This window comes from Chrysochloris asiatica, unplaced genomic scaffold (assembly GCF_000296735.1).
Source record: "Chrysochloris asiatica unplaced genomic scaffold, ChrAsi1.0 scaffold00016, whole genome shotgun sequence".
Classification (NCBI taxonomy): domain Eukaryota; kingdom Metazoa; phylum Chordata; class Mammalia; order Afrosoricida; family Chrysochloridae; genus Chrysochloris; species Chrysochloris asiatica.
The window spans coordinates 13,461,364-13,479,140 of NW_006408534.1; the positions used below are offsets into that span (position 1 = coordinate 13,461,364).

The window sequence follows — 17,777 nt, forward strand, 5'->3', positions numbered from 1 at the left end:
GGGTTGGGCGGATTGGGCCTCGGGGGTCCTGTGCCTCGGGGACCAGGCTGAGGGTGAGTTGGGTCTCAGGGGCACTGGTCCTCGGCGACTGGGCAACGTGGCGGGTTGGGCCTTGAGGGCCCTGGACCTCAGCGGTGACAGGCTGTGGGCCGCCTGGGCCTCGCAGTGGGTAGGCAATTTGGGCCTTGGTTGGGCCTGGGCCTTTGTGACCAGTCTGTGGGCAGGTTGGTTCTCGGGGCAGGTCTTGGCCTCAGTGGGCATGTATCTGATGATGTAAAAAAATGCCTTTCTCAGTCTCTCTGTACTGTGGGTACCCTGAATTTCCTGATAGCCGCGCCAATATCCCTCTCTATTTTTTCAGCTTTGCCATTTTATGCTTCCTTTTCTCTGGAAATGCAACCTTCTAAATGGGGTTGCTTTAGCCCTGCACTCCAAGGTCCGCAGGGGGCAGTGGCACTCGCCGGCGTGGGCGTAGGGAGCGGGAGGCGCGTGCAGGCAGGCAAAAGCTCAAAATGCCTGTAATTCCTCAGCAATTTGATCTTTCAAAAACACAAGTTCAGAATGTTGAAATATAAGCTCTTATGTTTGCTCAAAGGCTGTCTGTCTGCTAGACAGAGGTTTCCTATGGGCAATTCCACCCCTTTTCTCTGGAGCCTGCCCTACCTGAGCTGCCTGGTCCGGGAAGCTCCAGAAGTCCCTTTGCCCATTTTTTATTGGATTGTTTGTCTTTTTGTTGTTGAGATGTTGAAAATAAGTCATTACCAAATTTTTTTTTCCAGTCTGTATTCCATTGTGTATGTATTCCATTGTATTATGTACAATGTTCTCTTTTTACCCTCTTGGTGAAGCTTTTTTATGAGTATAAGTACCTAATTTTTAGGAGGTTCCAGTTACCTAAATTATTGTCTGTCGTTTGTGTATTTTGATAGGTTATTTATGCTGAAAATTAGGTTCCCTAATTTTGTATCTCTGTTATCTCTGGGAACTTTATGGTTTTAGTTTTGACAATTAGGTCTATGACCTATTTGATTTAGTTTTTGTGTATAGCATAAGGTATGAATCCTTTTTCATTTTTCTGCAAATGGATATCCAGTTTGATCAGCACCATTTGTTAAAGACACAGTTTTTCTTCCTCATTTAATGTACTTTGACCCTTAGTTGTAAATCAGTTGCCCATATAGATAGATGGATTTTCTTCTGGATTCTAAATTCTATTCCATTACTCCAAGTGTCTGTCATTGAACCAGTACCAAGCTCTTTTGATTACTGCAGCTATATAGTGTGTTTTGAGATTGGATAGTGTGAGGCTGCCTATTTTGTTCTTTTTGTCAATATTGCTATAACTATGTGGAGTCTCTTTCCTTTCCATACAAAGTTGGAGATTAGTTTTTCCATTTCATTAAAAAATGTTTTTGGGATTTGAATTGGGATTAGATTGTTATCTGTAGATCACTTTTGGTAGTATTAACATTTTCATAATGTTAAGAGTGCCAGCCCATGAGCATGGAATATTTTTCCATTTGGGTAGTTTTCTTTTAATTTCTTATGATAGTATTTCATAGTTCTCCTTGTAAAAAGTCTTTCGTGTCCCTGTTGTTGTTGTGCCATTAAGTCAGTTCCAATTCATAGCAACCCTGCACAGAGTTTCTGAGGCTTTACATCTTAACAAGAGTAGAATGTGTCCTCTTTCTCCTGTGGAGTGGCTAGTGGATTTGAACCACCAAACTTGTGGTTAACAACCCAATGCATAACCACACTACCAGGGCTTTTTATGTCCCTGGTTAGGTTTATTCCTAGGTATTTTATCCTTTGGTGGGGGGCTATTGTAAATTATATCATTTTCTAGATTTCCATTTTCAGAGTTCTTGTTAGTGGTGTTGTTGTTAAGTGCTGTTGAGTCTATTACGACCCATAGCGACCTTATATAGGGTTTCTGAGGAGCAGCTTGTTAGTGTAAGGGAACCCAATTTATGTTTGTGTGTTGATCTTGTACCCTGATGCTTTGCTCAATACTTCTATTGTTCTAGTAACGTCCTTGTGGAATCTCTGGGATTTTCTATGTTTAGGATCATGTCTGGTGTGGCACTGTGGCTTGATGTACTGAACTGCAAAGTTGGTTTGAACCACAAGGTTGGTGGCTCAAGCTCACCAGCTACTCCTCTCGGGAACCCCATTCATGGTCACTGTGGGCCGGAACTGACTCAAGGACACTTAACAACAACTACAACAAAAGGATCATGTCATCTGTGAATAAGAATAGTTTTAGCTCTTCCTTTCTAATTTGGATTCTCTTTATTTCTCTTCCTTGCCTCGTTGTTCTGGTGAAGACTTCTAAGGCAATATTGTGGTGATAAAGAGCATCTTTGTTTTGTTTCATTAGCAAGGGGAATGCTTTCAATAATTCTCTATTGAGAACAATATTAGCTATTGATTGGGGATATATTCCTCAATTATGGAGAGGAATTTCCCTTTTATTTTCTGAGGTTTATTTTTTAATAAGGAAAGGATGTCAGATTTTATCACATTATTTTTCTGTGTTGATTGAGATGATCATGTGATTCTTTTCCTTTGTTTTGTTTATGTGAGAAATTATGTTGATTGAGTTTTCTAATGTTGAACCTCCTTGCATTCCTGGTATGAACCCCATTTGATCAAATTGTATGATTCTTTTGATATGCTGTTGAATTCTGTTGGCTAGAATCTTGTTGAGAATTTTGCATATGTTCATGAGGGATATTGGTCTGAGATTTTGTGCTTGCCTCTGGTATCAGGATTATGCTGGCTTCATACAGTGAATTTGGGAGTACTCCTTCCTTTTCTATGTTCTGGAATAGTTTGAGAAGAATAAGTGTCAACGTTTCTCTAAATATTTGGTAGAATTCGCTAGTAAAGTCATGTGTACTAGGACTTTTTCTTTCTCTCTTGGAGGATTTTTTTGACGTTGTTTTTTAATGACAGCTTTGAGTTCTTCTTTTGTTATGGTTCTATTTACAGTTTTCATCCTTATTTGGTGTGGCACTGTGGGCTAATAATGCATCAGACTGCAAAGTCATTTGAACTTCAAAGTCGGTGGTTCAAGCTTACCAGCTGCTCCTTGGAAGCCCTATACAGGGTCGCTATGGGTCAAAATCAACTCGATGGCACTTAACAACAACAACAACCCCTATTTGGTAGCGCAGTGGTTACCAGTTGGGCTGTTAACCTTAAGTTCAGCAGTTCAAAACTACCAGCCATTCCACAGGAGAAAGATGAGGTTTTCTGGTCTCATAAAGATTTACCACCTTGGAAGCCCTATGCAGAGTTGCTGAGTCAGAACCAACTTCAAGGCACATCACCACCACTACCATCACCTCTATTTGTGCTAATTTAGGTAGGTAGTATGTTTCTGGAAATTTGACCATTTCTTTGAGGTTTTCAAAGTTGTGATAGTATAATTTTTCCTAATATTCTCTCGTGATCCTTTTTATCTCTGTGGGTGGGTTCTACAAAAACATCACTCATTTCATTTCTTCATTTTGGTTGCTTGCATCATCTCATGTTTTCCCTTTGTCAATTTGGCCAGCAGTTTGTCAATTTCCTTGATCCTCTAAGAATAAATGTTTAGTCTTGTTGATTCTTTCTAGTTCATTTATTTCTGCTGTGATCTTTGTGTTTCCCTTCCTCTGGTAACAGTAGTCTTCTTTTGGCTGCTCTTTTTCTATTTGTTCAAGTTGTGGGGCTAAGCTAGTGATTTAGCCCCTCTTTTTTGATTTGTGTACTTATTGCTATAAATTCTCCTCTGAGCACTGTTTTTTTGTGTCTCAAAGGTTTTGGTATGTTGTGTTTTCATTCTCATTTGATTCTAAGAATTTTTAAAATTTCATCTTTAAATTTCTTCTGTGACCCAATAGTTTTAAAGTAAGGTGTTATTCAGTGACTATGTTTTTAATTTTTTCTCTTTCTGATGCTGATTTCTATTTTTATAGCATTATGGTAGAGATGATGCTTTGTATTATTTTGATACTTTTGAATGTATTGAGTCTTGTTTTGTGGCCTAAAATATAGTCTAATCAGGAAAATGATCCATGGTCATTCGAGAAGAATGTGTACTATGCTGCTGTGTTGCTGTTGGATGCTGTATTCTGTGCATATCCATGAGGTTGAGCTGGTTGATAGTGCTATTTAGATCTTCCATATCTTTGATGATACTTACTTCTTGAGCCAGTTAGAGAGAGTCTCTTGATCCATTCTGCTAGCATGTTAGAGTTGTATATAATGTAATGTAATCATGAAAGTGTCACTCAACAATTTTTCCATATTCCATTCATTAGAAGCAAGAAGGTTATACAAAGGTGTGAACATCAGGATCTGGGGATCATGGAGGGACACTCTAGAGTTTGTCTTCCATATGCAACCCACCGCATAACTGCAGCAGACCTCTTGAGGGCCTAGGATACAGCTGAAGCCATGCAGCTACTGTCTCCTTTTTTCTGCTTCTCTCTGTGCACCTGCTTCAAGTATCTATTTCTGCAGACCTGATTTTTATGCCTCTGTGTCTATAGATCAAAGATGACTATCTCAGCCCCACACATGTCCTGCAGGCTTTACTCTGATTGACTAGTCATAAGCATCTTTATTTCACACTTCCATTCTCTCAGAAGATGCTGGTTGATTCAGCCAAACCAATGATTTAGCACCCCTGGATTAGGTGACCAGCCTTTCCCAACCAATGACAGTCCAAAAGAAGCAAAGCTCCCCAAACAAACATGACTCCAGAGGTGATGGTGATGTGCAGGCTGGGCAGATGTCCCTAAAGATATCTATTCAGCTCTTTGCATGGTTTCCAAAGCTAAACAAACAAAAATAGTCAACCCCTCAGGGAGCTACAAAACCAGAAGATTCACTTTAGGCTTCAAGGCACAGGTGCTAATTTGCATTTAGCTCAAAAATAAGGAGAAGGTCCTTACCCACAAGAGGTCAGACAGTTAGTTGCCTTTGGTCAGATCAAGAACCAGACACCACACCACACTGTCCCCACAATGTCCTTGTCTCCTCCCCTACCCCCCATCCCAAGCTCCTGAGCATACGCTTCATTTCTCCTTGAGCCCAAAAACAAAAACAAAAAGCTCAATGACTTTATGCAAATCAGATGTGAAAATAGATGCCTAGGGACCCATAAACTCCAAGGCTTCATTAGATATACCCAGACAAGTCTGGATTCTGTTTGGACTCAAAAGATTTGTTACCTTACAGGCCATCAGGAGGATTAGAAATAGGACGCATGAAGGCCTGAGTCTAGTGCCTGGCATGGGGTAGCTGTTCAGTGCATTGGGCTATACAATGAAGAGGAGGAGGAGTCAAAAGAAAGAAAATAATAAGTCAAAGAAGAGGATAGTGGTGTTCATAGTGATGGTTCTAAGACCCAGTTCAATTATCTAAGCCCTTGCTACTCTAAAGACCTGCTACTCATGGACCTGCATCATCAGTATCACCTGGCACCTTTTTAAAAAAAAAGAAATGCAGTGTTAGACCCCACTCCAGACCTGTTGAATTTGAATCTGCGTTTTAACAAGATCCTTAGTGAGTCATCTGCACCTTAAAGTTTAAGAAGCACTGTTTTACCCTACTGGTTTTCAAATTCAGCTGCATGTTGGAATACACTGGGAAGTTTACAAAAATGCTGATACTTGGACCATACCTTCAGAGATTTAATGTAATAGTATTGGATATGGCCTAGTTGTGGATTTTTTTAAAAACTCTTGGTTGATTTGAATGTATAGCAGAGTTTGAAGCCCCCTGCATTGGCCCATGATATCACTTAGAATTGCATGTGGATCCATTTTAACATAGAGTTATATATGCAGTTATGTGTAACACTTATGTTGAAAAAGGAAAAAAAAAGTTAGGGCTGGAGGCAGGCAGTCCAAAGCTGGGTAATGACCCAGTGAAATTACCAAGAGCTCAGGTTCCTTCAAACTTCCTAATCTGCCGTAGTTAGCATAGGGCTATACCTATAATGGTCACAACACGACTGCTATGCCAATAGGCATCCCATCTGCATTCCAAGCAGGAATAAAAGGGATGAGAATCAACAGAGAAATGACTGAACAAACTTTGGTACATACATACTGTGGAGTATTGTTGTTATTGTTAAGTGTCATTGAGTCAGTTCTGATCCATAGCAACCCTGTATAGGGTTTCTGAGGAGCAGCTGGTGAGCTTGAACAACCGACCTTGCAGTTCAAGCGACTTTGCAGTCTGACACATTAATCCATGGTTCCACATAAGAACAGTGGAATATTAGGCAACATTAAAGAATAATGAATCTACAAGAACACCATACTTGCAGATAGTACCCACTTGACCTGGCTGCAATGGCTGGATGATCAGAACTCAACTAGAGGAAAAAAAGAGTAATCCACTACAATTTGATGAACTTGACCTATGCTTATTGATGCAGCAGCTCAAAGGAGGGAACAAATCTTTACAGTGAGGATCATTCCCACCCTCTTGGTACACAGGGTCAACAAGGATGGGCAACTTAGACATTGGCTACCCAAAACTGGGGCGGGGGGGTGTGGCTACAAAGGCAGGAATTGACTGGCTTACAAGCTTTCAATAGGGAACTTAGTTCTGGAGGGTGTGGGGAAAGGTAGCATCTCCACTGAGTGGTTTCCATCCTGTCTGGATGGGACTGATGAAAGGAGATGAGGATAAGACTCTTGTGGTTCAGTAGTGAATGGTTGCTATCAGGACTGACTGTGAGTGTTGGAAAGGTAAAGGTAGATGTTTTGTAACAAAAGGAGGGGAGTGGTAGATTTTGCAGTCCAGGAGAGGATGTCCCTGGAAGCATCAAGGGAGAAAAACGAAGTGTGGAACCCTATCCAGAAAAGCAGTGACACCAGAGATGGAGGCAGAGACAATGACATGGAGAGATGGAGCAGCTACAAACTTTAGACTCAGGGAGGGAGAGGGGCTATGTGCTGATGGGGGGTAGGCTTGTGGGTTGTACCCTTTGGTTGTTTGATGATGCATGCAGGAGATTGTAATCATTGCAATGAAATGAAATAAGATAGGATGCATGTAAAGCTAATGTTCTCCCATGTAAATTATCGCATAATTCACAATAAAACTTAAAAAAAAAAAAAAGAAGAATGAATCTGCAATACATCATGTAACATAGAGAAACCTGGAGGACATTATGCTGAATGAAATTAATTGATCACAAAGGGACAGATATTATATGAGACCACTACTGTTAAAAAAGGAGCTCTGGTAGCGTAATGGTTACGAATCAGGCTGCGAACCTTAAGGTCAGCAGTTCGAAACTACCAGCTATTCTGCGGGAGAAAGATGAGACGTTCTGCTCCCGTAAAGATTTACAGCCTCAGAAACCCTGTACAGGGTCGCTATGGGTCGGAATTGACTCAATGGCACTTAACAACAACAACAACAATTGTTAAAAAGTCAAGAAAAGGCTTTCCGTCTATAAAAACTTTCTATGATGGTTGTCAGGGGAGGAGGAAAGGGAGACATATTCACTGGGTAGAGCTCCATTTTCTACATTGAGGAATATGCCTCACCTCAATAAGATCAATCTTCTCTCTCTACACCTCTAGGGAGATTTTCTACCTCTCAGAGACAATGTAATAGCATTGTGAACCTGTTCCCATCAGTGCAGCTTCCCTTAGATATGAATTACCTGCAGGCAGCTGTCAGAGAGCTGTCTTCCCACACTTTCCCAAGACCTGACTCAGCAACAAATGATGCCAGTGTCTGGGGAGGGACAAAGGAGGACTTCTTTGTGGTTAATGGTCAACCTTATCTATAAAATGGGAATATTCATGGAAGCATGTCCTGTCTCCCACAATCAAATGGGTAAACTGTATAAAGTGCTTTGTAACTGACAAGGAGCGAGAATGACATAGATGATGGAATGGCATTGGTGCTGATGATAAGGATCTCTTGGAGGATTTGAAGACTGAGCCTGAGTCCACCTCTGAACTCCCCACAGCTGGGAACAACATGATGAAGACTTGTCCCCTGGCCAGAGTGCCGGTCCTGAGGACTATGGCTGTCTCATGGGCTGGCCAGCCACCAAGAGCGCCCAGCCCTCCGCCTTTTCCCAGGCTGCTCTGCCCTTGTGCCCCTGAAAAAGGGGAGCTGTCTAGGACTTCATTTCACTCCAGTGATTTATTTTCTTTCCAGATGGCTTTGGACCAAAGCTATGTCACTTTGTTGCAGTCTCTGCATATGGGAGCTGGGCCAGGACACGCCTGGGGACACTGCGGGGTCTCCGGGAAAGGCCATAGAGAGCCGCTCATCAGCAGTGCAGTATCACTGCAGCTGCCCCTGTCCTTCGCCTGCTCTGAGCCTTTACCCGCAGTGTGTGATGACAAAGCTGTGTCGGGACAGCTTTAGCCTCCCATCACTGGGACTGGCAACACTCAGCCAGGAGAGAGGCACTTGTTTTGAGGAGTGAGGTGATGAGTTACACTTTGCATCTTTATATCCTGCCTTGGGGCACAGAGGCTTCGGTTTGGGCCTCAGTTTCTCAGTTTTGGTTCTGCCACTGAAGGACACCTGTGACATCAACAGACTCAGGTCTCCACTCTGGGCCTCAGTTTCTCTAATGAGACCAATTTAACTCTGTATTATAAAGTCTCTTAAGGTTTACATTTGTAATATTTAACAATCATCAAATGATACAGAATTGAGACTCTCTTATATCTATCTATTCTCTACACTAAGCAACTTACATGCATTTTCTTTTCAGTCTTCACTGCATGTGTGTGGAGATACTGCTATTTTCCCCATTTTACATATTAGGAAACTGAGACTTAGATAATGAATAAGAGTCAAATTTGATGGCAAATGGCAGAAAACCCTAAAGAACAGTGATTTGAATGAGATAGTGGAAAGTTACATGCTTATTTCTGTAATATGTAGAAATCCAGAGATAAATGTTCATTCATGATGGTTCTAAAGCTCCACAGTGTCAGAGACTCCACCTCCTTCTGTCTCATTGTTCTACCTTCCATTATCAAGGTTGCCTCACAGTCTGGTAGGGCTGTACCTTTTATCTAAACACAGTCTCAGAAGTTACATGTACCTTTTCTGCTTACATGTCTCTGGCCAGTTACTTGACCACTTCTAGCAGCAAGGGAGGTTGGGAAAGATTTCAGTTTGTGTTTCATCAGTTCCCAGAGGCTTGTTCTTTGGCAGTGCATACAGTGCAGCTTGGACTTCTTTCTTCAGTGCCATTGACTCTTAATTATATGCTACCTCTTGAAACGGTTGAACATCGACCATTTCTTTTTTGTACAGTGACTCCTTCCATCTTCGGTTGATGCTTTCTGTATCATTCAATATCTTGTCCAAAAAATCCTTAAGTATTGAAAGTTGATGCTTGAAGTTTTCCCTTAGTTCTTTCAGCTTGAGAAATGTTGAGTGTGTTTCTCCCCCTTGGTTTTCTAATTCCAGATCTTTGTACATTTCATTATAATATTTCACTTTGTCTTCTCTAATCAACCTTTAAAATTTTCTGTCCAGAATTTGCTTCCTCATTTCTTCAATTTGTTCTAGCATCTCTACACTGGAGAGCAAGTTGCAGTCTGTTCTGACATCCATTTTGGTGTTTTCTTTCTTTCTTGCCTTCTTAATGACTTTGTTTTTTTCCTGTATAGTGTTCTTGATGTCATCCCACAACTCTCATATTTCAGACATACTGTCAGGAGGAATAAGTCCTTAGAGAAGAACATCATGCTTGTCAAAGTGAAGGGTAGGAGAAATAAAGGAAGACCTCCAACGAGTTGATTGGACAATAGCAGCAGCAATGGGCTTAAGCTTAACAACAATTGTGAGGAGGGCACAGGACCAGGCAGTATATTGTTCTTCTGTGTATAAGGTCACTACATGTCAGAATTGACTCAACAGCACCTAACAAGAGGGGAAACGAACAAGCTAGAAGTAAAACTTAGAGTGTGTTAGGCGTTGAGTATTGAGTTCTGGGAGAAATAATACAGCTGCAGAGGGAGCAGGAAGTACAACTTTAAACAGGTGCTGGGTAGGGCTTTAATGAGATGCTGGTATTTGAGTAGAGACCCAGGATGTTTGGAGTGAAGTGGTCCAGGAAGTGGGACCCACAGTGCTAAACCTCTGAGATAGGAACGTGACAGAGTCAGAAAGGGTCTCAAATCCTAGAGTAGAGTCGGAGCATTTCACAGTGCTTGGAGGAGGAAAGCATTCAGGACAGGACCACTCCGAAAAGTTCCAAAGGGAAAAGTGCCTGAAACCTGTTCTGAAGTCCTGTAGTGGGTCCAAGAAAGGATGAGGAACACACTTTCAAGTGTCTCTGTAGGAAGAGGGTTAAAATAGACCCTAGCTTTCCTATGTTCAGGGGACATAACCATATTTCTGTCCCAAAAAGGAGGATCTAAGTTCTGACGAGGGTCCAGGGGCTTCCCAAATGAGCAGGACAGTAGGTGGAAACTGGACAATGTCCTAGAAATCAGGGACACCAGGACTATGGTTGTAGCATGTATCCAGCCCAAACAGTGGTACTAGCTCACTGCACCACTCTCCCCACTGCCCTGGCGGCTCCCACTACCTTTGCCTGCTGTGCACGCCAGGGCCATTTGGGGGATTGAAGACCTTGAAAAGTCCCTTTGGGCTGAAGCCTCCCTTCCCTTTCCTCCTCCTCCTTTCTCTGACAGTCTTGTTTTTCTTGCCTGGGATGAGGCACATTTCTACCCAATCTGGGTCTCCAGGGGCACACAAGGATGGAGCTGCACAGGACTGGAGGGACACTTGCCTGTTGTCCCCTGACCTTGTGGGGATGGATCTAGAATCCACACTCCAACATCATGTGACACAGGCTGCCCTGCAGGGCAAGGACCCCTGTGTCTGTTTCACATGCCACAGTTACACAGCTACTAGCAGCTCAAGAGCAGGGACATGTGTCTAGGTCTTGTGTCTCCAAGCGCAGCTTTCTCCACTTCTCTGTGCTGCCTAGCTCCTAAGACACTGAAAGACACATTGGCTTCTGAGCTTGAGATGGAGATCTCCACAGCATGGTGATTGAACAAGTGGCTTCAGAGACCAATTGAAGTTTGAATCCCAGTCCTTCCACTTACTGATGGCATAAATGAGAACTAATCATAGGACTTTTCTGTGCCTCTGTTTCCGTGTTGGTAAAATGAGAATAATAAAAGGTTGCTTGTGAACATTTAACTACTTAAAATAGGTAAAGCTCACAGAGCATGTCTGGTCACATAGGAAGCTCATTTGTACTTTGTTATTTAGCACCAAATTTGCCTGCAGCCTGCCCTGCTTCTACTGCACCCCTTAGGCTTATCCAGATCACACTGAGTCAGAGGTTCCAGTCATACCTAGGCCAGGTAGGTTCTTTGGAGCCTCCTAGAGCCTGGTGGTAGCCTTTGAACACCTGGTTGGTACCATAAGGCCCCAAGCTCTTCAAACAGAGGAAGCCCACTTCCTGTCCAGTCACCACCAACTCCCTCTAACTCAGGCTGTGTCTCTTCCAGATTTTAATGAGAATGGCTTCATAGATGAGGAGGATCTTCAGAGTATTATCCTCCGACTGCTGAACAGTGATGATGTATCTGAGGACTTGTTGATCGACCTTATAAATCACGTGTGTACCTGTGGGGTGAGGGCTGGGATGGCAGGTTATTGCTCAACCCCTCTAGATGTCATGCTGCCCATCTTGGGAGAAGATGGTTCATACTCAAGACCAAGACTGAAGCTGATAGCATATTGACCTCTGGTGCAGTAAAAACATCATGGGGGCCATATCTGACTTCCTCTAGTTTCATAGGGGGAAAGGAGAGAATTAAACTCAAAATCAGCCCAAAGCCAATTCCTGTGAGGTGGAGATCAGACATGCCTCCACCCTCCAACCTTCTTTACCCTCTTCTGACACCAACCATTCCTCCCACAACCCTCTCTGCTTAACATCTGAGTTCCATAATCCATTTTGATGGTCACACAGAACTCACAGACAATACTCATGATTATGGGGTTTCTTAGAAACAACTCAGGATGCAGCAGCTCTCTAGTCTGGAGCGCCTCTTCTCTGCTGTGCTGCAGGCACGCCGTTCTCTTGTCTTCGGTGCTCAGTCATGTGGCCTCTCAGCCTTTGCCCTACTGATGCAAGTGTTACAAAGCTCCTTTAGCCAGTCTATAAATGCCCAAAGGGCACATTCTCTATGCCAGGTTGGAAGACACTCAAAATATGACTAGAGAAGAGCTGCCACCTCAAAGTGTACCTTGATAACAAGAATGGAGTAAAGTATTTGGGATCTTCATTTTCTGATGGGACACAACTCAAATGGAATGCATAAACATAGGTATCCTAAGCATTAAATACCTAAAAAGGACTGATATTGTCCATTCTGAATCCGACAGTCATAATGGTTTTACTATGCCAGAATGGCAAACTGAAGAAGAATGGCATCACATTCATCAAAAAGAACATTTCATTGTACTTCAACATATCTTGAAGTACAATGCTGTCTGTGATAGTATACTATCCATATGCCTACAAGGAAGACTGGAAGCGAGGAGGCTCCATATGATAAGCACTGGACTACGAACCACAAGGTCTATGGTCAGAGGCTGCCAGATGCTCCACAGAAGAAAGGTAAGTCTTTATGCTCCCTTGAAGATTTAAAGCCTCATAAACCCTATAGTGGTTATGAATCGGGCTGCTAATCTCATGGTTAGCAGTTCGAAACTACCAGCTCTTCCACGGGAGAAAGATGAGGCTTTCTGCTCCTGTAAAGATTTATAGCCTCAGAAACCCTGTACAGGGTCGCTTTGAGTAAGAACTGACTCCAAGGCACATAACAACAACAACAACAAACCCTATAGAGGGTCACTATAAGTCAAAACTGACTCAGTGGCACTTAACAATGAACAAAAACAAGGAAGACCACGGTATATTCAATTGCCTCATATGCATTTGAAAGTTGGACAATGAATAAGGAAGACTGTAGAAGAATTGATGCATTTGAGTTATGGTGTTAGAGAAGAATATTAAAAGTACCATGGACTGCCAGAAGAGCAAACAAATCTGTGTTGGAAGAACTGCAGTCAGAATGGTCCTTAGAAGCCAGGATGGCCAAACTTTGTTTCTCACACTTCTGACATACAATCAGGAAGGACCAGTCACTGGAGAAGAACATTATGGTTGGTAAAGTGGAGTGTAATCAAAAAAAGAAAGACCCTCCAATGAGATGCAGTGGCAGCAGCAATGTCCTCAAATGCGACAACAACTGTGAGGATGGCGCAGGATCAGGCAGTGTTTCCTTGTGTTATGCATATGGTCACTGTGACTTGGAATCAACTCAATGGCACCTCGCGACAATAACAAACAAGAACAGGTGTGCACACACACACACCATGGGACTCCAGTGGAAGGCAAGCACCACAAGAGATGAGTACACAGCCAGAGACTATTACTCCTCAATTTCCTGTCCTTCCTTCAAGATGGTGATTCCTTCCCAGGGACAACATGCAGTGTGCCTTGACCCACCCATTTCAAGGAGACCCTTCACCAACACTATAGTAATTCCAGGCAGAGAAGCCAAAAGGAAGATTAGCATCAGATGGACACATCACAATGCCCTGTATTTACTGCCCTCACCACAATCCCAGCACAGCTCAATACCCAGGTATCCCCAAGTGACAGTCCAAAGTGTGAAAGATCTGAAGACAGCCTCAGGAACCCAAGACATGGCCTGGTTCTATTTGTTGTAGACCATGAAAACCTTCAAGTGTTTTTGGTCTGGATGGAAACTAGAAACAAAGATAAAATCATGAGTGCTCTGTTGAGGGGAACTTCTGCCTGTCTGGAGCCCTTATAACACAAAACCCCTGTGACTGGGTGGCAGGGGGTAGGGATGCAAATTGTATTCATATCCTCGAACTGCTGTAACAAATGATCACAAACTGGATGGTTTACAAGAACAAAAGTTTATTGCCTCACAGTTCTGGAGGCTGGTGTCTGTCATGTTGATTCTTTCTGAGGCTCTGAGGGGCAATCTGTCTCATACCTCGTTGCCAGTTTCTGGTGGTTCCAGGTGGTCCTTGGCTTACAACTGTAATGTCACGTGTTCCTCTATCTCCCCCTCTGTGTGTACCTTCTGCTTCATGAAGACACCATTCATTTAGGATTTGGACCCACCTACTCCAATACGACTTCATACTAACCTAACCAATAATAGCTTCAAAGACTACTTCCAAACAAGGTCACATTCATAGGTGTAGGGACTAGAACTTCAGCATATCTTTTGGGGAGTACAATTCAGACCATAATAGGTATCCCCTGGACCTCCTGCTCTTCCTGCCAAGTATGTGTCACCAAGAGGAATATTCCTTGAGTAGACCCAACCCATAAGATCCAAACCTTAGTGCAAATAAAGTCATCTTTTTGAACTTCAGGTTCTAATCTGTGGAATGGTCACAGAAGGTCAGAAGGACTCAAGGAAATGAGATGAGTGTTAGCATCTGGCAGAGGTGGGGACATAGGAGCCATTCAACATGTAGTAATTCCCTCCATACCCCTGCCTTCCCCATTTCACCACCCTGACACTGTGTTCCTCTGCTTCCTTCCCCACTTCCACGTGGTAGGTCCTTAGTGAGTCTGATCTGGATAATGACAACATGCTCTCTTTCTCAGAGTTTGAACATGCAATGGCCAAGTCTCCAGATTTTATGAAGTAAGGAGTTCTGGAGGGAGAGGAGCTGCTGCACGGGGGGTGGGGTGGGGGACAGAAAGAATCCTCCCATCTTCTCAGCCAGTGGTGCACCTCAGTCTTCACAAGGAGGTCACAAGTTTCCAGAGCAGTATGCAGATTCTTTCAGAATCGGTAAAACTGGACCTTCTTAGAAATTAGGTAGCCTAGGAGGAAACTGGGAGTGGGATAGTAAAGAGCAATAGCATTGGATGGCAAGGTTGATTTGAACCACAAGGTCGGTGGCTCAAACCCACCAGCCGCTCTTTGAAAAGCCTACACAGGGTCACTCTGAGGTGGGACCAACTTGATGGCACTTAACAACAACAATAAGACACTGTGAGTGGGATGATAAAGGGCAAAGGGGAGGGTGATGTGGGTGGTTCCACCTCAGGTTCATACAGCTCTCCAGCCAATACACCTGTACACTTTCTCTAAAGCTCACTTGGATCTGAGACTGACCCAGGGAGTTGCCTTCTTTCTTATTCCTGCTTCCCTTCGGTCACAATCTAGTGACGTCACTAGGAGTTAGGGATTCACACAGGCTCTGATGATTCTGAAGGAGTCCTGGTGGTACAGTGGCTAAGTAGTCAACGGCTAACTGAAAGGTCAGAGGTTGGAACCCACCAGCCTGCTCCTTGGGAGAAAAATATGATCATCTGCTTCCATATAGATTACAGCCTTAGTTCCACTCTGTCCTGTAGGTCCCTATGACTCGGGATTGACTTGATGACAGCGGGTTTGGGGGTGGAGCCCAGAGAAGAACTCAGACATTTGCAACTCTTGATTCAGATAGAAAAGATATTCAACTAGAGAAGCCGTTTTACTTCTTAAAGTGGGAAGGGCCTTGGTGGTCCTATCTGGTCCACACATCTTCCAAATTTTTGAGACGTCTCCATATTTCTCTGGCCATTGTTTAATTTTTGCAGTTACAGAGAATGTTCTACCTGTTACTATACAACTCTGTTAGAGTCCCTTCCTCATGTTGAACTGGCATTGGTTCACATGTGTTTTCTACTCCTGTTTTTGTTCTGCTCCTTGGTCTCATGTTGTTGTTAAGTGCAGTCAAGTTGGTTCTGACTCATGTTAACTCTGTATGGGGTTTCCAAGGAGTGGCTGGTGAGTTGGAACCGCTCTCGCTTACCTTATCCTAGAGTGCCCAATCAAGACTCCTAGTCTAGGTTATTTTGAAAGTAAGAAAGAGCCCTCACTCAAGATTGTTTAACATACAAACAACAAAGAACAAAGACAACTAGCTCACAGAAAACCACAGGTCAAGAACCAAAGGGGAGCTCTTTTTCTCTTTCTTGGAACCCAGTCTCTCTGCCTCTCTTTCCCTCTCCATTACACTTCACTTCATGGTGCAAAGAGCATTCTCTGCTTTGTCAGACCCAGGGTCAAGCATGGCTTACCCACACTGTCAAGTCTATATGTCCTGGGTTTTAAATGGCTCTCAGTTGCTCTTTTGGACTGCCAAAAGAACAAACAAATTTGTGTTGGATTAAGCACAGCTAGAATGCTCCTTAGAAGCCAGCGTGGCCAGACATACTCTCTCATACTTCGGACATATTATCAGGAAGGACATCATGCTTGGTAAAATGGAGGGTCATCAAAAAAAGAGGAACAGCCTCCAGCAAGGTGAATTGGAACAGTGGCAACAGCAATGGGCTCAAGCATAGCAATGATTGTGAGGTTGGCGCACAATCAGGCAGTGTTTTGTTCCATGGCACATAAAGTAGTTGTGAGCCAGTACTAACTTGACTGCACTTAACAACAACAGCAGCTGCTCTTACATCATCTCTCAGCTTGGATACCAACTCCTTGGGAAAAGAATCTGACTGTCCCAGGTTGGGTCTAGTGTCTATCCCTCTTCTAACTAACTGTTGGTATTAGAGATAAGGCCTCATCCTTCCAGTATAGCTGCTAAGGTCTGTGTCTCTCTAAAAAACATGGCTACCACACTTAGAACCACACCAACCAAGGGTGATTCCTCTTCTTACATAGCAGGTAATCAGATTATTTAAACTGGCTATAATCTTTCCTCCTCGAGTTTCTCCTTGAATCACTCCATGTCCTTCCATTGGTTCTTGCACAGGTTGTAAGATCCTTTGTCATTCTGCTGGTACTAAAAGAAGCTGGAAGAAAGCTTTGGGATTGATTTGGGAGAGCTACAAAGTGGCTGTTACCCAGAGAATGTGGCAAAAAGGGAAGCCAAAGAGGGTATCACCCAAAAGTTAGAAGGCCCTTTAGAACTACAAGCCCTAGGTGGCTCATGGAATTATTTTCTTTCAGCTGCTTTAGGATTCATTTCTGGGGATTCTGATATGGCCACAAATACCTGATCCCGCAGCCTCAAGGGAGACCACTGAAATTTGAAATTCAAACCCACCCCCCAGGCACTAGAAGAATCTGCTTAGAAGAATGACCTTGTTCCTGCCCAGCCCTTACCTCTAGAATGTTTACTAAATAAAATTTGAAAATATATATATTCTTCATGCCATCAGTTCATCCTTATATATATATATATATGTATGTAATATATATATAGTGACATATATAATACCTTTGATCAAGAGCTTCTCATTCTAAAGCTTAAGTTTGCTGATGACACCAAGCAAGCCAATCTTTTTGAGGGCAGGGTTCAAATTCCAGTACACATCACAGCCAGGGGACCAGGCCAAATGGGATGAAGTTCACCAAGGAAAATCATGTTTTCCCCTCCCTTTACCAGACCCCTACCCCTCCACATGAATGCTCACATCTCCCAGAGCAGGGCTGAGTCAAGATGTGCACATAGTTGTCATTCCAGTAGGCGCCCGGCTCCACAGTCCTTGTTCCAAGGAGAAGACATGTTGGCCCCACTTGGCATCCCCAGGCCCTTGGGAGGAGATAGTGCGTGACCTGCAATTAGGGCTTATTTGCTAAGTATTCAGCCACGCTCTGGAATAACCATGGATATCCCATGGATTATTTTGTTGTTGTTCTTAGTATCTTTTTTTTTTTTTTTTTAAGGTTTTTATTGTGGATTGAGTGAAAGTT

General features: G+C 43.1%; 1 protein-coding gene across 1 annotated transcript in view; it reads left to right on the forward strand.

Moving 5' to 3' along the window:
* The window catches only part of CIB4 (calcium and integrin binding family member 4), a 110,086-nt gene extending 92,976 nt beyond the window's left edge, over positions 1-17,110 (forward strand). The window contains exons 5-7 of the mRNA XM_006835214.1: positions 11,526-11,635; positions 14,635-14,723; positions 17,031-17,110. Coding sequence (XP_006835277.1) covers positions 11,526-11,635; positions 14,635-14,723; positions 17,031-17,061 — 230 coding nt within the window. The 3' untranslated portion in view covers positions 17,062-17,110. The remainder of the gene's footprint in view (positions 1-11,525; positions 11,636-14,634; positions 14,724-17,030) is intronic.
* Positions 17,111-17,777: the final 667 nt, after the last annotated feature.